The sequence below is a fragment of the Anomaloglossus baeobatrachus genome, chromosome 3 (assembly GCF_048569485.1).
Source record: "Anomaloglossus baeobatrachus isolate aAnoBae1 chromosome 3, aAnoBae1.hap1, whole genome shotgun sequence".
NCBI lineage: Eukaryota > Metazoa > Chordata > Amphibia > Anura > Aromobatidae > Anomaloglossus > Anomaloglossus baeobatrachus.
This window is the reverse complement of record NC_134355.1, coordinates 681547021-681567859: the sequence shown is the minus strand read 5'-3', so window position 1 is coordinate 681567859 and position 20839 is coordinate 681547021. Positions and strand designations below refer to the sequence as shown.

Genomic DNA, 20839 nt, shown 5'->3' with positions numbered 1-20839 from the left:
CACAATCACGAAATTTTGTACAGACGCCGCATGTGACTCAGGGAACGCCATAGATTATGTTTTGACGGGAAAATTTAACCCCGCGCTTTACAGTTACTCTCCAAAATCCTACTTCCATTAAACTAAATGGAGGTGGGAGCGTTAGGCTATAAATAGCAACGGTCAGTGGTTGCTATAGGAACAAAATAAACTGTTAGTATAAGAAGCTTATGTGTGAGGTAATAAGATGTTGGTGGGGAGACAGATAGAGAGAGACAGAGAGAGACAGACGGGCAAAGAGACAGAGCTGGAAAGAGACAGCCCTGGAAAGAGACAGCCCTGGAAAGAGACAGCCCTGGAAAGAGACAGATGGGGAAAGAGACAGCCCTGGAAAGAGACAGCCCTGGAAAGAGACAGACCTGGAAAGAGACAGCCCTGGAAAGAGACAGCCCTGGAAAGAGACAGACCTGGAAAGAGACAGACCTGGAAAGAGACAGCCCTGGAAAGAGACAGATGGGGAAAGAGACAGCCCTGGAAAGATACAGCCCTGGAAAGAGACAGACCTGGAAAGAGACAGCCCTGGAAAGAGACAGATGGGGAAAGAGACAGACCTGGAAAGAGACAGATGGGGAAAGAGACAGACCTGGAAAGATACAGCCCTGGAAAGAGACAGACCTGGAAAGAGACAGATGGGGAAAGAGACAGACCTGGAAAGAGACAGCCCTGGAAAGAGACAGACCTGGAAAGAGACAGCCCTGGAAAGAGACAGCCCTGGAAAGAGACAGCCCTGGAAAGAGACAGACCTGGAAAGAGACAGACCTGGAAAGAGACAGCCCTTGAAAGAGACAGATGGGGAAAGAGACAGACAAAGACAGACGGGGAAAGAGACAGACGGACATAGAGACAGACGGGCAAAGAGACAGACCTGGAAAGAGACAGACGGGAAAGGAGACAGACAAAGATAGATGGGGAAAGAGACAGACGGGGAAAGAGAGAGACAGACAGACACACATATAGAGACAGACACAGAGATAGAGACAGACAGACAGACACAAAGATGTAGACAGATAGACTGATACAAATACAGACAGAAAGATAGAAACAGACAGACAGACAAAGAAAGACACAGACAGACAAGGAAAAAGACAGACAGCGACACACAGACAGAGACTGGGAGAGAGACAGAGAGACAGTTACTATCCCGGGCAACGCCGGGTACTACAGCTAGTATAATCATATAAAGAAGGCTCATTTTTTACAGAAAAATTTGTAATTTATATGATATACTGAAAAACATGAAAAAAAAAACAAACCTGAAAAAATGCATTGTCACCATTTTTGGGGGATTTCATTGTACTCCGTTTATTTTTCGATAAAACTGACCTGGTCTGCACATCAGAATACTAAACTTGTATAGTTTTTATTATCTTTTTATTATTAATTATTTTTTTCTTTAAAATTTTTGCAAAAAAACAATTGATTTTTATTGGCATTTACCACCACGCACAACTTCATTATTTTTCCATCAATAAATCTTCTTTTTTTCTTTGTCTAAGCTGCAGTTTTTAATGGTTTTATTTTGGTGACATATGATATTCCAATTGTTGCATTTTTTGGCAAGTTTTTTTACCTGATAGTCTATATAATTTATCAGACTTAATGGGTATTTTTTATTTAGTTTCTTTTTGCCTGATGAACAGAGGCTGCTGCAGCTTTATCAGGAACCATAGCCTTAAAGGCCCTTGATGAAGCTACAGCAGCAGCGAAACATGTCAATGGGGGAGTGGGTTATTAACTGTATGTTACTTTCAGCTGTCTCATTAATATCGCAGGCATCCTAGTGACACAACAGTGTATACCCAATGAATTATCACTATCATTGTAGCCAAATCCATTTGGCTGGATGACAAAACTTTCATATTAACACACTTCATAGTATATATATATACTACATTATACTGAAATGTTGTAGAGACAGGCAAGACTAAAATATAAACTCTTCTATTTGTGCAAGTTAACCAAGCTGTAGTTTTAATTCTTCTTACGAGCATAGGAATTAATATTAATAGTAATGTCATTAAAAGTTATATTTTTATTTTTGTTTTTGGAAGAGATTTTTTTGTCCAATAAGGCACAGCTCTTCAGCACAACATAAATGCTCCTGACTCTTTCTGAAAAGTAGGTTTCCCTCTCTATTGAGAGAACATAAAAAAGGTGTGGAAGAGATCCGCAGGGGCGTGACTGAGGAGTGGACGGGGAGTCGCCAGAAAAAAAGAATGGAAGAGATCCGCAGGGGTGTGACTCAGGAATGGAGGGGGAGTTGCCAGAAAAAGGTGTGGTAGATATTGGCAGAGCATGACTGAGGAGCAGAGGGGGAAGTCGCAAGGAAAAGGAGGTGTGGAAGAGATCCACAGGGGAGTAACTAAGGAGTGGAAGGGGAGTCACCAAGAAAAAAAGTTATGGAAGAGATCCTAAGGGGCGTGTCTAAGAACCAGAGGGGGAGTTGCCAGAAAAGGAATGGGATGTGGAAGAGCTCTGCAGGGGCGTGACTGAGAAACAGAGGGGGAAGCATCAGAAAAAGAAGTTATGGAAGAGATCCGCAGGGGAGTGTCTGAGGAGTGGACGGGGAGTCGCCAGAAAAAAAGAATGGAAGAGATCCGCAGGGGCGTGACTGAGGAGTGGACGGGGAGTCGCCAGAAAAAAAGAATGGAAGAGATCCGCAGGGGCATGACTGAGGAGTAGAGGGGGAGTTGCCAGAGAAAAGGAGGAGTGGAAGAGATCTGCAGGGGCATGACTGAGGAGTAGAGGGGGAGTCGCCAGAAAAAGGGAGGCGTGGAAGAGATCTGCAGGGGTGTGACTGAGGAGTAGAGGGGGAGTCGCCAGAAAAAGGGAGGAGTGGAAGAGGTCTGCAGGGGAGTGACTGAGGAGTAGAGGGGGAGTCGCCAGAAAAAGGGAGGAGTGGAAGAGATCTGCAGGGGAGTGACTGAGGAGTAGAGGGGGAGTCGCCAGAAAAAGGGAGGAGTGGAAGAGGTCTGCAGGGGAGTGACTGAGGAGTAGAGGGGGAGTCGCCAGAAAAAGGGAGGAGTGGAAGAGGTCTGCAGGGGAGTGACTGAGGAGTAGAGGGGGAGTCGCCAGAAAAAGGAGGAGTGGAAGAGATCTGCAGGGGAGTGACTGAGGAGTAGAGGGGGAGTCGCCAGAAAAAGGGAGGAGTGGAAGAGGTCTGCAGGGGAGTGACTGAGGAGTAGAGGGGGAGTCGCCAGAAAAAGGGAGGAGTGGAAGAGGTCTGCAGGGGAGTGACTGAGGAGTAGAGGAGGAGTCGCCAGAAAAAGGGAGGAGTGGAAGAGATCTGCAGGGGTGTGACTGAGGAGTAGAGGGTGGGGTCACCAGAAAAAGGGAGGAGTGGAAGAGATCTGCAGGGGTGTGACTGAGGAGTAGAGGGGGAGTCGCCAGAGAAAGGGAGGAGTGGAAGAGATCTGCAGGGGCATGACTGAGGAGTAGAGGGGGAGTCGCCAGAAAAAGGAAAAGTGGCTGTGGCAGGAAAAAGAAATAAGGTGAATCAAGTGTCCAGTACCCATGAGTATCAGTCCTTGTAGTTTTGGTGTTCTGCTCTTTTCTGGAAGGATTTTCATTAACCTGAACACATGAGGACATCTGGAGAACATCAGAGCAGAAATAATCCAGAACACGACTTATCGGGCAGATCTGCACAACACTGACTCTTAGGTACATTCCTTTTGCAGAATAAGCTTTTCACCAATTTAGGTGAAGAAAGGCAACAAGACGGGTCTGGAGGTGACCGAAAATGATACATTGCATATACAGAACCGGACACTGAGACCGGAGGTACAATCACTCAGGAAATAATAGTGATAAAGTGTGACAACATAATGCAGTGCCCATATAATACCACCATACCGTGCACACAAAGACTCACCCATACATAAAAAATGTGAAAATGCTGCATAACGCTATGCTCAGATGTTGCATTTTTGCAGTTTGTTTTTTTGCATTGTTTTTTGAGTTTTATGCAAATTACAAGATGCTTTTACAAGCAACAGATACAGGATTTCAGAAATGTGCTGATTTTTGCTTCCTGACCAAAACTGAAAACTTTTTGTAAGAAGCGGCGTGTCAATTCCATCAGCATTTTATCACCATTAAGACCAATGCAAAAGCACAAAAATGCTGCAAAAAATGCCGCGTTATTCCTGCTTTTGTGGTGAACTGAGTATAATGGAAGTGACGGGAAACGCCAGCATTTCTCCGGACAGTTATAGAAATGCTCAAATTCCCCATTAACTTCCGTTATACTCTGTACACGAGTACCCATCCGAGGATCCAACTAATGGATGTCAGTACCCAGCACCCGAGCATGGCAGTGCCCGCTCATCCCTAGTTACCAGTACTGAGCACCCGAGCATGGTAGTGCCCGCTCATCCCTAGTTACCAGTACTGAGCACCCGAGCATGGTAGTGCCCACTCATCACTAGTTACCAGTACCCAGCACCCGCGCATGGTAGTGCCCACTCATCCCTAGTTACCAGTACTGAGCACCCGAGCATGGTAGTGCCCACTCATCACTAGTTACCAGTACCCAGCACCCGCGCATGGTAGTGCCCACTCATCCCTAGTTACCAGTACTGAGCACCTGAGCATGGTAGTGCCCGCTCATCACTAGTTACCAGTACTGAGCACCCGAGCATGGTAGTGCCCGCTCATCACTAGTTACGAGTACTGAGCACCCGAGCATGGTAGTGCCCGCTCATCACTAGTTACCAGTACTGAGCACCCGAGCATGGTAGTGCCCGCTCATCACTAGTTACCAGTACTGAGCACCCGAGCATGGTAGTGCCCGCTCATCACTAGTTACCAGTACTGAGCACCCGAGCATGGTAGTGCCCGCTCATCACTAGTTACGAGTACTGAGCACCCGAGCATGGTAGTGCCCGCTCATCACTAGTTACCAGTACTGAGCACCCGAGCATGGTAGTGCCCGCTCATCACTAGTTACCAGTACTGAGCACCTGAGCATGGTAGTGCCCGCTCATCACTAGTTACCAGTACTGAGCACCCGAGCATGGTAGTGCCCGCTCATCACTAGTTACCAGTACTGAGCACCCGAGCATGGTAGTGCCCGCTCATCACTAGTTGCCAGTACTGAGCACCCGAGCATGGTAGTGCCCGCTCATCACTAGTTACCAGTACTGAGCACCCGAGCATGGTAGTGCCCGCTCATCACTAGTTACCAGTACTGAGCACCCGAGCATGGTAGTGTCCGCTCATCACTAGTTACGAGTACTGAGCACCCGAGCATGGTAGTGCCCGCTCATCACTAGTTACCAGTACTGAGCACCTGAGCATGGTAGTGCCCGCTCATCACTAGTTACCAGTACTGAGCACCTGAGCATGGTAGTGCCCGCTCATCACTAGTTACCAGTACTGAGCACCTGAACATGGTAGTGCCTGCTCATCACTAGTTACCAGTACTGAGCACCCGAGCATGGTAGTGCCCGCTCATCACTAGTTACCAGTAATGAGCACCCGAGCATGGTAGTGCCCGCTCATCACTAGTTGCCAGTACTGAGCACCCGAGCATGGTAGTGCCCGCTCATCACTAGTTGCCAGTACTGAGCACCCGAGCATGGTAGTGCCCGCTCATCACTAGTTACCAGTACTGAGCACCCGAGCATGGTAGTGCCCGCTCATCACTAGTTACCAGTACTGAGCACCCGAGCATGGTAGTGTCCGCTCATCACTAGTTACGAGTACTGAGCACCCGAGCATGGTAGTGCCCGCTCATCACTAGTTACCAGTACTGAGCACCTGAGCATGGTAGTGCCCGCTCATCACTAGTTACCAGTACTGAGCACCTGAGCATGGTAGTGCCCGCTCATCACTAGTTACCAGTACTGAGCACCTGAACATGGTAGTGCCTGCTCATCACTAGTTACCAGTACTGAGCACCCGAGCATGGTAGTGCCCGCTCATCACTAGTTACCAGTGCTGAGCACCTGAGCATGGTAGTGCCCGCTCATCACTAGTTACCAGTACTGAGCACCCGAGCATGGTAGTGCCCACTCATCACTAGTTACCAGTACTGAGCACCCGAGCATGGTAGTGCCCGCTCATCACTAGTTACCAGTACTGAGCACCTGAGCATGGTAGTGCCCGCTCATCACTAGTTACCAGTACTGAGCACCCGAGCATGGTAGTGCTCACTCATCACTAGTTACCAGTACTGAGCACCTGAGCATGGTAGTGCCCGCTCATCACTAGTTACCAGTACTGAGCACCTGAGCATGGTAGTGTCCGCTCATCACTAGTTACCAGTACTGAGCACCTGAGCATGGTAGTGCCCGCTCATCACTAGTTACCAGTACTGAGCACCCGAGCATGGTAGTGCCCGCTCATCACTAGTTACCAGTACTGAGCACCTGAGCATGGTAGTGCCCGCTTATCACTAGTTACCAGTACTGAGCACCTGAGCATGGTAGTGCCCGCTCATCACTAGTTACCAGTACTGAGCACCCGAGCATGGTAGTGCCTGCTCATCACTAGTTACCAGTACTGAGCACCCGAGCATGGTAGTGCCCGCTCATCACTAGTTACCAGTACTGAGCACCCGAGCATGGTAGTGCCCGCTCATCACTAGTTACCAGTACTGAGCACCCGAGCATGGTAGTGCCCGCTCATCACTAGTTACCAGTACTGAGCACCCGAGCATGGTAGTGCCCGCTCATCACTAGTTACCAGTACTGAGCACCCGAGCATGGTAGTGCCCGCTCATCACTAGTTGCCAGTACTGAGCACCTGAGCATGGTAGTGCCCGCTCATCACTAGTTACGAGTACTGAGCACCCGAGCATGGTAGTGTCCGCTCATCACTAGTTACCAGTACTGAGCACCCGAGCATGGTAGTGCCCGCTCATCACTAGTTACCAGTACTGAGCACCTGAGCATGGTAGTGCCCGCTCATCACTAGTTACCAGTACTGAGCACCTGAGCATGGTAGTGCCCGCTCATCACTAGTTACCAGTACTGAGCACCTGAACATGGTAGTGCCTGCTCATCACTAGTTACCAGTACTGAGCACCTGAGCATGGTAGTGCCCGCTCATCACTAGTTACCAATACTGAGCACCCGAGCATGGTAGTGCCCGCTCATCACTAGTTACGAGTACTGAGCACCCGAGCATGGTAGTGCCCGCTCATCACTAGTTACCAGTACTGAGCACCTGAGCATGGTAGTGCCCGCTCATCACTAGTTACCAGTACTGAGCACCCGAGCATGGTAGTGCCCGCTCATCACTAGTTACCAGTACTGACCACCCGAGCATGGTAGTGCCCGCTCATCACTAGTTACCAGTACTGAGCACCCGAGCATGGTAGTGCCCGCTCATCACTAGTTACCAGTACTGAGCACCCGAGCATGGTAGTGCCCGCTCATCACTAGTTACCAGTACTGAGCACCCGAGCATGGTAGTGCCCGCTCATCACTAGTTACCAGTACTGAGCACCTGAGCATGGTAGTGCCCGCTCATCACTAGTTACCAGTACTGAGCACCCGAGCATGGTAGTGCCCGCTCATCACTAGTTACCAGTACTGAGCACCTGAGCATGGTAGTGCCCGCTCATCACTAGTTACCAGTACTGAGCACCCGAGCATGGTAGTGCCCGCTCATCACTAGTTACCAGTACTGAGCACCCGAGCATGGTAGTGCCCGCTCATCACTAGTTACCAGTACCAAGCACCCGAGTATGGTAGTGCCCGCTCATCACTAGTTACCAGTACCAAGCACCCGAGCATGGTAGTGCCCGCTCATCACTAGTTACCAGTACCGAGCACCCGAGCATGGTAGTGCCCGCTCATCACTAGTTACCAGTACTGAGCACCTGAGCATGGTAGTGTCCGCTCATCACTAGTTACCAGTACTGAGCACCTGAGCATGGTAGTGCCCGCTCATCACTAGTTACCAGTACTGAGCACCCGAGCATGGTAGTGCCCGCTCATCACTAGTTACCAGTACTGAGCACCCGAGCATGGTAGTGCCCGCTCATCACTAGTTACCAGTACTGAGCACCTGAGCATGGTAGTGCCCGCTCATCACTAGTTACCAGTACTGAGCACCCGAGCATGGTAGTGCTCGCTCATCACTAGTTACCAGTACTGAGCACCCGAGCATGGTAGTGCCCACTCATCACTAGTTACCAGTACTGAGCACCCGAGCATGGTAGTGCCTGCTCATCACTAGTTACCAGTACTGAGCACCCGAGCATGGTAGTGCCCGCTCATCACTAGTTACCAGTACTGAGCATCCGAGCATGGTAGTGCCTGCTCATCACTAGTTACCAGTACTGAGCACCTGAGCATGGTAGTGCCCGCTCATCACTAGTTACCAGTACTGAGCACCCGAGCATGGTAGTGCCCGCTCATCACTAGTTACCAGTACTGAGCACCTGAGCATGGTAGTGCCTGCTCATCACTAGTTACCAATACTGAGCACCTGAGCATGGTAGTGCCCACTCATCACTAGTTACCAGTACTGAGCACCTGAGCATGGTAGTGCCCGCTCATCACTAGTTACCAGTACTGAGCACCTGAGCATGGTAGTGCCCGCTCATCACTAGTTACCAGTACTGAGCACCCCAGCATGGTAGTGCTCCCTCATCATTAGTTACCAGTACTGAGCACCCCAACATGGTAGTGCTCCCTCATCATTAGTTACCAGTACTGAGCACCCGAGCATGGTAGTGCCCGCTCATCACTAGTTACCAGTACTGAGCACGTGAGCATGGTAGTGCCCGCTCATCACTAGTTACCAGTACTGAGCACCTGAGCATGGTAGTGCCCGCTCATCATTAGTTACCAGTACTGAGCACCCCAGCATGGTAGTTCCCACTCATCACTAGTTACCAGTACTGAGCACCCGAGCATGGTAGTGCCCGCTCATCACTAGTTACCAGTACTGAGCACCTGAGCATGGTAGTGCCCGCTCATCACTAGTTACCAGTACTGAGCACCTGAGCATGGTAGTGCCCGCTCATCACTAGTTACCAGTACTGAGCACCCGAGCATGGTAGTGCTCCCTCATCATTAGTTACCAGTACTGAGCACCCGAGCATGGTAGTGCCCGCTCATCACTAGTTACCAGTACTGAGCACCCGAGCATGGTAGTGCCTGCTCATCACTAGTTACCAGTACCGAGCACCCGAGCATGGTAGTGCCCCCTCATCACTAGTTACGAGTACCGAGCATGGTAGTGTTCAGTCATCACTACCCTATGCTCTTCTGAAGTCAAACATTACCACCATGTATGTGACATAGACCAAGTGCATTGGTGAAGAACACCAGGACACCCTTAGCCATTAGCCTCCAAGTACCCAAGCGAGAAGCATTCACTTTCCTCTTGACTTGTGATATCCTGAAGATGACCAGCTGTCTGTGACTGCAGGTGTCAAGGGAGGACTCCCGGCAAGAGGAACCACACATTGTGAACACCAGGGTAGTGTTATGCCAGGGGAGGGCCAGCAGCAAACGACGCAACACAAAAGCTACACCAGGGAAATAATACAATGGTTGGCCATCGGTGGGTCACCTCCTAACAGTCACCTGCAGTCCTTAATGCCCCTGTGTCCCATCACATGCCTAGGCCTTTGGTGGCCCCAAACTCACCCTCACTAGTGCAGGCCAGAGAGATACTTGTTTTGGTTTCTTCAGTAGGAAACTTTGCAGCTGCAATATTATCGTCACCACAGCTATGCAGCGACGAGCTTCTTCAACATGGTCAGCATAGGTATGAGCTATAGCCGGCATAGGGAGGAGTGAGGAGTGGATGCTTACAGCAGAAGAGAGAGGCTACAGCTGAGATTACAACTACCTGTTAGATCACTGCAGGATAGAAAGGAACCTTAACCCCTTCAGTGCTGGATGGAATTAAATACGCTCCAGCTCAGGATAAACAATGAGTGGGCACTAAAGCTGATCTGTGATCCACAATGCGCTGTGACCTTCTGATCCCAGATCCCTCAGAGATCACATTAGGCCATGACACACTCAAGACACCAGCTTAGTAAAAGGTAAACCTCATGTTACTCTGTCGGGGGCGTCCTTTATGCTATATGTACCTGAGTGTAAGTTTAATTTATTACAAAGTGTATCTTGTTTGGTAAAAAAGGAGGGAAAAAAAATGTCATCCAGGACCGTGAATAGTCCCATCGTTGTGGGCCACTGGTGGATGATACGTGGTCCCTTTCCATTAGCGGCTGACCTCAGTGACGAGTCTTATCGATGCGTCATATATCCCTTTAAGCCTTTGATATAATCTTGACAGACACCTGGAGAATATATTTTGGAATCCTACTTGATCCCGGGGCTCGCCTCTCTGTATATACTCGTATTCTCATCTCGGGCTGTAATTTTCCCCGGAGATCGCACATTCACGGCTTCTGAAAGTTAAAATAGCACAAAGAGTGTGAGAGATAAAGTGCGGGGAAATCTACAGCGCGGGGATTAACCTGAGACACCCCGAATTATCCCGACACACGGCAGCCTTTCATCATCATGGCAGGCTGGGCGCCCCGCGGTGTCTCGTCCTGCCGATCCCAGCATTGCACCAACGGCCAATCCACAGCCAAAATCCAGGAGCTTTAGTTTATCTTTATAGCAAAGTTTGGATTTTTGTTCAAACAGTCGCTTTAGTTTGTTCGCGCTACGGGGAAGTACCAAGCGAGCGGCGAAAGGGAAGGGGAACCCTGCGTCTAGAGATGGTGACCCCTGATAAACACCTACTGCAGGTCCCGGGGGTCCCTCACCACCCTAGATAGGTTCCGCACCTATGTGTCGAGTCGGATACCTGACCCTACTGCTGGTCCCTGGTGTCCCTCACCACCCTAGATAGGTTCCGCACCTATGTGTCGAGTCGAATACCTGACCCTACTGCTGGTCCCTGGGGTCCCTCACCACCCTAGATAGGTTCCACACCTATGCGCCGAGTCAGATACCTGACCCTACTGCTGGTCCCTGGGGTCCCTCACCACCCTAGATAGGTTCCGCACCTATGTGTCGAGTCGGATACCTGACCCTACTGCTGGTTCCTGGGGTCCCTCACCACCCCAGATAGGTTCCACACCTATGCACCGAGCAGGATACCTGACCCTACTGCTGGTCCCTGGGGTCCCTCACCACCCTAGATAGGTTCCGCACCTATGCACCGAGCAGGATACCTGACCCTACTGCTGGTTCCTGGGGTCCCTCACCACCCCAGATAGGTTCCACACCTATGCACCGAGCAGGATACCTGACCCTACTGCTGGTCCCTGGGGTCCCTCACCACCCTAGATAGGTTCCGCACCTATGCACCGAGCAGGATACCTGACCCTACTGCTGGTTCCTGGGGTCCCTCACCACCCTAGATAGGTTCCACACCTATGCACCGAGCAGGATACCTGACCCTACTGCTGGTCCCTGGGGTCCCTCACCACCCTAGATAGGTTCCGCACCTATGCACCGAGCAGGATACCTGACCCTACTGCTGGTTCCTGGGGTCCCTCACCACCCTAGATAGGTTCCACACCTATGCACCGAGCAGGATACCTGACCCTACTGCTGGTTCCTGGGGTCCCTCACCACCCTAGATAGGTTCCACACCTATGCACCGAGCAGGATACCTGACCCTACTGCTGGTCCCTGGGGTCCCTCACCACCCTAGATAGGTTCCGCACCTATGCACCAAGCAGGATACCTGACCCTACTGCTGGTCCCTGGGGTCCCTCTCCACCCTAGATAGGTCCCGCACCTATGCACCGAGCAGGATACCTGACCCTACTGCTGGTCCCGGGGGTCCCTCACCACCCTAGATAGGTCCCGCACCTATGCACCGAGCCGGATACCTGACCCTACTGCTGGTCCCTGGGGTCCCTCACCACCCTAGATAGGTCCCGCACCTATGCACCGAGCAGGATACCTGACCCTACTGCTGGTCCCTGGGGTCTCTCACCACCCTAGATAGGTCCCGCACCTATGCACCGAGCAGGATACCTGACCCTACTGCTGGTCCCTGGGGTCCCTCACCACCCTAGATAGGTTCCGCACCTATGCACCGAGCAGGATACCTGACCCTACTGCTGGTTCCTGGGGTCCCTCACCACCCTAGATAGGTTCCACACCTATGCACCGAGCAGGATACCTGACCCTACTGCTGGTCCCTGGGGTCCCTCACCACCCTAGATAGGTTCCGCACCTATGCACCAAGCAGGATACCTGACCCTACTGCTGGTCCCTGGGGTCCCTCACCACCCTAGATAGGTTCCACACCTATGCACCGAGCAGGATACCTGACCCTACTGCTGGTCCCTGGGGTCCCTCACCACCCTAGATAGGTTCCGCACCTATGCACCGAGCAGGATACCTGACCCTACTGCTGGTCCCGGGGGTCCCTCACCACCCTAGATAGGTTCCGCACCTATGCGTCGAGTCAGATACCTGACCCTACTGCTGGTCCCTGGGGTCCCTCACCACCCTAGATAGGTTCCGCACCTATGCACCAAGCAGGATACCTGACCCTACTGCTGGTCCCTGGGGTCCCTCACCACCCTAGATAGGTTCCGCACCTATGTATCGAGTCAGATACCTGACCCTACTGCTGGTCCCGGGGGTCCCTCACCACCCTAGATAGGTTCCGCACCTATGTGTCGAGTCGGATACCTGACCCTACTGCTGGTCCCTGGGGTCCCTCACCACCCTAGATAGGTTCCGCACCTATGTGTCGAGTCAGATACCTGAGCCTACTGCTGGTCCCTGGGGTCCCTCACCACCCTAGATAGGCACCGCACCTATGTGTTGAGTCGGATACCTGACCCTACTGCTGGTCCCTGGGGTCCCTCACCACCCTAGATAGGTTCCGCACCTATGCGCCGAGTCGGATACCTGACCCTACTGCTGGTCCCTGGGGTCCCTCACCACCCTAGATCGGTTCCGCACCTATGCGCCGAGTCGGATACCTGACCCTACTGCTGGTCCCTGGGGTCCCTCACCACCCTAGATAGGTTCCGCACCTATGTGTCGAGTCGGATACCTGACCCTACTGCTGGTCCCTGGGGTCCCTCACCACCCCAGATAGGTTCCACACCTATGCACCAAGCAGGATACCTGACCCTACTGCTGGTCCCTGGGGTCCCTCACCACCCTAGATAGGTTCCGCACCTATGCACCAAGCAGGATACCTGACCCTACTGCTGGTCCCTCACCACCCTAGATAGGTTCCGCACCTATGTGTCGAGTCGGATACCTGACCCTACTGCAGGTCCCGGGGGTCCCTCTCCACCCTAGATAGGTTCCGCACCTATGTGTCGAGTCGGATACCTGACCCTACTGCTGGTCCCTGGGGTCCCTCACCACCCTAGATAGGTTCTGCACCTATGCGCCGAGTCAGATACCTGACCCTACTGCTGGTCCCTGGGGTCCCTCACCACCCTAGATAGGTCCCGCACCTATGCACCGAGCAGGATACCTGACCCTACTGCTGGTCCCTGGGGTCCCTCACCACCCTAGATAGGTTCCGCACCTACGCGCCGAGTCAGATACCTGAACCTACTGCTGGTCTCTGGGGTCCCTCACCACCCTAGATAGGTTCTGCACCTATGCGCCGAGTCAGATACCTGACCCTACTGCAGGTCCCGGGGGTCCCTCACCACCCTAGATAGGTTCCGCACCTATGCGCCGAGTCGGATACCTGACCCTACTGCTGTTCCCTGGTGTCCCTCACCACGCTAGATAGGTTCCGCACCTATGCGGCGAGTCGTATACCTCACCCTAAGTATCCCTAGTGCTGGTCCCGAAATAGGGAACGGTGAGATGAGCTCTTCTTCAACCCCACTAAACACTATAGAAGACACAAGCATGACACACAGCGGGAAATGCATAAACTACTTATCCATAGATGACACCGGTAGAAGTTCAGCAAAGTTTTCAGCAATGATACCACAGATGAGTGCAAGCCGCCTGCTTGCAACCAGAGCTTGACAGAACTGAAAATATCACCAGCACCAGTCCATGGAATTATTTAAGCACCAACAGAATACTGATGATCAGCAGCTGGGTGGAAGGCGAGATCCTGCTGGGTCCATAAGGGAGAGATGAATCCAGCAGAAAAGCTACCTATACCAATGAATAGTGACAGCAGGAGAATTCTGAGCAGCCAAACGCTGTGACCTTCTATTGCCAGAAACCACATGACTGTCTGTCACCCGTGACCCACCCAATGATTTTCGCCTCTCATACTCCAGTCACATCCAAAGCTGTACTCACATTTCTGTCATTTATTAAAAAGAAGAACCATAGATAGCTTCACTAAGTGTGAACGGTTCCCCACAGGCTGATAATAGTTGGTCCTGGGTGGTGGAATCACCTATAAGATATCTCCGTGTCCATGGTACAAACTGGGGGCGCTGTTGCTTTATTATCAAGTTAAAGCATTTGCTGCCAACCGGTGGTGATAAGCAGTACTGCAAGTTAAAAAATACTGTAAACTGTAACGTAAAGAAAGGATTGAAAAATGTGCCAATGTCAGATTGTAATTGTAATCCCCAATCAGAGATGTAGAACAATCCTTCCACCTTCTCCATATATTTTCATTACAAATGCTAAATCCCCTTTAAATCATACACGGCGGCCTGGCTCATTAATGAAGCGTTTTAGACTTAATTGGGATAGATGACACCTCACTGTCCTAAAAGTGAGAAGAATGGTGCAGAGGGGAGACTTGTGGGGGATTCAGCTGTGCAAACATTTGTATTAATGCAGCGAGAAGGTTCAGCGTCCTACAGGGAATTAATTAGGGATGTGCAACGTCTGACCTTGGGAACGGCTCGGAGCATTTTTTTTATACAGATCTTTGGTATAATCTTCCTGAAATTGCTTTATCTTAAATACCACAAGCGTTCGCTTCCCCTTTAATCTACGGAAATGAGGACGGAATTTTCTATTTGTATAAAAACATTTCATGGTAATAATTAATTAAATGCTACGATGGAAAATAAACACATTGATCCCGCTAGAATTCTGGAGTAAAAAGCTTTGAAAACTTCCAAACTTTTGGAGAAGAGTGGATGGAGCTAAATGCAGGGCAATTCTGGAGGAAAACTAACATTGCACATCACCCTGAGAACACCATCCCCACCGTCACACATGGTGGAGGCAGCATCATGCTGTGGGGAGACTTTCCTTCAGCAGGGGCAGGGAAGGTGGTGAGAGGTGATGGGAAGATGGATGGAAGTAAATACAGAGCAATCCTGAAAGAAACCTAACACTGCACATCGACCTGAAAACACCATCCCACCATCACATATGGTGGTGGCAGCATCATGTTGTGTGGAGGCTTTTCTTCAGTAGGGGCAGGGAATCTGGTCAGAAGTGATGGGAAGATTGATGGAGCTATATACAGGGCAATCCTGGAAAAAAACTAATACTGCACATCACTCTATAAACACCATCCCCACCATCAAACATGGTGGTGGCAGCAACATGCTGTGGGGAGGTAGGGGCAAGGAATCAGGATGGAGGTGATGGGAAGATGGATGGAGTTAAATACAGGGCAATGCTGAATAAAACCTAACACTGCACATCACCCTGAAAACACCATCCACACCATCACATGGTGGAGGCAGCATCCTACTGTGGGGAGACTTTTCTTCAGCAGGGGCAGGGAAGTTGGTCAGAGGTGATGGAAAGATGGAAGGAACTAAATACAGAGCCATCCTAAAAGAAACATAAACATTGCACATCACCCTGAAAACATCATCCCCACCATCACACATGGTGGTGGCAGCAACATGCTGCGGGCAGATTTTTCTTCACCAGGGGCAGAAAAGTGGGATGGAGGTGATGGGAAGATGGATGGAGCTAAATACAGGGCAATTCTGAACAAAACCTAACACTGCACATCGACCTGAAAACACCATCCCCACCATCACACATGGTGGAAGCAGCATCCTGCTGTGGGGAGAATATTTTCAGCAAGGGCAAGGAAGCTGGTCAGAAGTGAAGGGAAGATGACTGGAGCTAAATACAGGGCAATCCTGAAGGAAAATTAACACTGCACATCACCTTGAGAACAACATCCCCACTGTCATACATGGTGGTGGCAGCAACATGCTGTGGGGAGGTTTTTCTTCACCGGGGCAGAAAAGCGGGATGGAATTGATGGGAAGATGGATGGAGCTAAATACAGGGCAATTCTGAACAAAACCTAACACTGCACATCACCCTGAAACACCATCACACATGGTGGAGGCAGTATTATAGTAGTTAAATTCTTGTAGACAGGAGCAGCATTATAGTAGTTATATTCTTGTACATAGAGGCAGTATTATAGTAGTTATATTCTTGTACATAGGTGGCAGTATTATAGTAGGTATATTCTTGTACATAGGAGGCAGTATTATAGTAGGTATATTCTTGTACATAGGGGGCAGTATTATAGTAGTTATATTCTTGTACATAGGAGCAGTATTATAGCAGTTATATTCTTGTACATAGGGGGCAGTATTATAGTAGTTATATTCTTGTACATAGCGGGCAGTATTATAGTAGTTATATTCCTGCATATAGGGGCAGTGTTATAGTAGTTATATTCCTGTATATAGGGGCAGTATTATAGTAGTTATATTCTTGTACATAGGGGGCAGTATTATAGTAGTTATATTCCTGCATATAGGGGCAGTATTATAGTAGTTATATTCCTGTATATAGGGGCAGTGTTATAGTAGTTATATTCCTGTATATAGGGGGCAGTATTATAGTAGTTATATTCTTGTACATAGGGGGCAGTATTATAGTAGTTATATTCCTGCATATAGGGGCAGTATTATAGTAGTTATATTCTTGTATATAGGGGCAGTATTATAGTAGTTATATTCTTGTATATAGGGGCAGTATTATAGTAGTTATATTCTTGTATATAGAGGGCAGTATTATAGTAGTTATATTCTTGTACATAGGGGGCAGTATTATAGTAGTTATATTCCTGCATATAGGGGCAGTATTATAGTAGTTATATTCCTGTATATAGGGGCAGTATTATTATCATTACTGCCTGGAGTTGCTGGTAATGTCCTCTGGTCTTTTATTGTGACCAGTATTTGTGACTCCTCGGTTCCTTTCTCGGGCTGTGATACTTTATGAGTTTATATTCTGTTTTATCAGTCAGGACCTCATTATACACATTTCTGGAGCATCTATTCCTTTGAAGTCTCCTGTAGAAACTATTGATCAGGATGTTGTTTATGATGAACTCTGGAAAGATAATATCGACCAAATCCAATGTCAGCGATGAAGTTCCCGGGTTCCTGCACAACCAATGAAATTACTCAGAAAGAAGTATCAGGAACGATCAGGGAAAGGTGAACGGCCGGTCTGCTGGATCTGTACTGACAAGTAAATGAGCTGAAGTCAACAACTAACATAGAGTGATGAGCGGGCACTACCATGCTCGGGTGCTCAGTACTGGTAACTAGTGATGAGCGGGCACTACCATGCTCGGGTGCTCAGTACTGGTAACTAGTGATGAGCGGGCACTACCATGCTCAGGTGCTCAGTACTGGTAACTAGTGATGAGCGGACACTACCATGCTCGGGTGCTCAGTACTGGTAACTAGTGATGAGCGGGCACTGCCATGCTCGGGTGCTCAGTACTGGTAACTAGTGATGAGCGGGCACTGCCATGCTCGGGTGCTCAGTACTGGTAACTAGTGATGAGCGGGCACTACCATGCTCGGGTGCTCAGTACTGGTAACTAGTGATGAGCGGGCACTACCATGCTCGGGTGCTCAGTACTGGTAACTAGTGATGAGCGGGCACTACCATGCTCAGGTGCTCAGTACTGGTAACTAGTGATGAGCGGACACTACCATGCTCGGGTGCTCAGTACTGGTAACTAGTGATGAGCGGGCACTGCCATGCTCGGGTGCTCAGTACTGGTAACTAGTGATGAGCGGGCACTGCCATGCTCGGGTGCTCAGTACTGGTAACTAGTGATGAGCGGGCACTACCATGCTCGGGTGCTCAGTACTGGTAACTAGTGATGAGCGGGCACTGCCATGCTCGGGTGCTCAGTACTGGTAACTAGTGATGAGCGGGCACTACCATGCTCAGGTGCTCAGTACTGGTAACTAGTGATGAGCGGGCACTACCATGCTCGGGTGCTCGGTACTCGTAACTAGTGATGAGCGGGAACTACCATGCTCGGGTGCTCAGTACTGGTAACTAGTGATGAGTGGGCACTACCATGCTCAGGTGCTCAGTACTGGTAACTAGTGATGAGCGGGTACTACCATGCTCGGGTGCTCAGTACTGGTAACTAGTGATGAGCGGGCACTACCATGCTCGGGTGCTCAGTACTGGTAACTAGTGATGAGCGGGCACTACCATGCTCGGGTGCTCAGTACTGGTAACTAGTGATGAGCGGGCACTACCATGCTCGGGTGCTCAGTACTGGTAACTAGTGATGAGCGGGCACTACCATGCTCGGGTGCTCAGTACTGGTAACTAGTGATGAGCGGGCACTACCATGCTCAGGTGCTCAGTACTGGTAACTAGTGATGAGCGGGCACTACCATGCTCAGGTGCTTGGTACTTATAACGAGCAGTTGGTGTTCGGATGGGCGCATCTGCTGTACCCGAGTATAATGGAAGTAAATGGGAGACTTGAGCATTAGTCCTTACCTCTTGCAGGGTGGAGGATTGCTGGACCTCCTGCAGGTTGAAGGCCGCCTTGCATTGCAGAGTGACGGTGAGGACGATTCCCAGAGACCCCAGGTGAAGTCTGGCAGCTTGGAAGAGATCGGCATTCATGGAGTTTGAGCATTCGAAGATCTCTCCTGAGGACGTCATTAAGGTCAGTGCCACAACCTGCGTATAATGAAGTGTCATGTAAGGCCCAGGAGTCGGAACAGTGCGGCACCCCATGTGCAAAACCCCCTCCAAAGTATCCTAAGTTACAACCAGGGCGAGACATACCGGCCGTCATAGATAACCCCGGTCACAGTCTCACATACCCCCCCTCAGTTCAAGCGTGCGGGGTTGAACTCCCGCCATCAAACACGGGCCGCGGGACAAGGCATCGGCATTGCCCTGCAACCCACCGGCCCTATGTTCAACCGTAAACCGGAAGTTCTGCAGAGAAAGGAACCATCGGGTAACCCGGGCATTCCGTTCCTTGGCGGACCTCATCCAGACCAGCGGAGAGTGATCCGTCACCAAGCGAAACTGTCGTCCCAGCAGGTAATAGCGTAGGGACTCCAAGGCCCACTTGATCGCCAGGCACTCCTCCACTACGCTATAATTCCGCTCGGGAGGGGTGAGCTTCCTGCTTAAGAAGGTGACGGGGTGTTCCTCCCCCTGAACCACCTGAGACAGCACTGCCCCCAGGCCGACCTCCGAGGCGTCAGTCTGTACTATGAACTCCTTCCGGAAATCAGGGTTGACAAGAACGGGCTGTCCGCACAGAACCCCTTCAGGGCCCGGAAGGAGTCCTCGGCCTGCGGAGTCCAGCGCACCATGACGGACTTCTTGCCTTTGAGAAGGTCCGTCAAGGGGGCTGATAGTCCCGCAAAATCCTTTACAAACCTCCTGTTGTACCCTACGATACCCAGGAAGGCCCTAACCTGCTTCATGGTCAGGGGTCTAGGCCACTTCTGGATCGCCTCAACCTTGTTAATTTGAGGCTTAATCACTCCTTGGCCTATCACGTAGCCCAAGTAGCGGGCTTCCGTGAGCCCCAATGCACATTTCTTGGGATTGGCTGTCAATCCGGCTGTTCGAAGCGCGTCCACCACCGCTTGTACCTGTTCCAAGTGGGTCTGCCAATCGGAGCTGTAAATAATGATGTCATCAAGGTACGCTGATGCATACGCCTGGTGGGGTTCCAGCACTAAGTCCATCAACCTCTGGAACGTGGCCGGAGCGCCATGTAACCCAAAAGGCAAGACAACATAGTGGAAGAGACCCTCCGGCGTAACAAAAGCGGTTTTCTCCTTGGCGGACTCCGTCAGTGGCACCTGCCAGTACCCCTTGGTCAGGTCGAGCGTGGTAAAATATCGCGCCTGTCCCAGCCTATCAATCAGCTCATCCACCCGGGGCATGGGGTAGAGATCGAACTTGGATATTTCGTTCAATCTCCTAAAGTCATTGCAGAACCTTAAGGAGCCATCGGGTTTTGGTATTAGGACAATAGGACTAGCCCATTCACTCTGGGATTTTTCGATGACCCCCAGGCGTAGCATTGTCTTCACTTCCTCTGATATGGCTTGTCGTCGAGCCTCCGGTACCCGGTATGACTTCAGGCGTACCTTCAGGTGAGGCTCGGTGACAATGTCATGTCGTATCAGCCTGGTCCTACCGGGCAGCTCGGAGAAGACATCGGGGTTCTGCTGAACCAGCCGTCTGGCCTCTCGCCTCTGAGTCTTGGTGAGGGCTTCTCCAATCCTTACTTCCGGTTCGTCCTCTCCGGAGGTCGCTGGAGCCGGAGGTGAACGACCCGAAGAGGAGGGAGGTGGGGATAAAACAACCATCAGGCTTTCCCGTTCCTGCCAAGGTTTTAACAGGTTGACATGGTATATTTGTTCAGGTTTCCGCCTACCGGGCTGCAATACCTTATAGTTGACCACCCCGACTCTTTCCTTTATCTCGTAGGGGCCTTGCCACTGAGCCAGGAATTTACTCTCCGCCGTGGGGATTAATACCAACACCCGATCCCCGGGTTTAAAGGTCCGCATGGTGGCTTGTCTATTGTAGCGGCCGCTTTGCGCGGCCTGAGCCTCCTGTAAATGCTCCTTCACAATTGGCATGACCGCGCTTATGCGGTTCTG

General features: G+C 50.7%; 1 protein-coding gene across 1 annotated transcript in view; it reads right to left on the bottom strand.

The window, feature by feature from the left end:
- LOC142295770 (L-gulonolactone oxidase-like) overlaps positions 1 to 20839 on the bottom strand; it is a 310763-nt gene that overhangs the window by 99197 nt on the left and 190727 nt on the right. The window contains exon 6 of the mRNA XM_075338857.1: positions 18696 to 18881. Coding sequence (XP_075194972.1) covers positions 18696 to 18881 — 186 coding nt within the window. The remainder of the gene's footprint in view (positions 1 to 18695; positions 18882 to 20839) is intronic.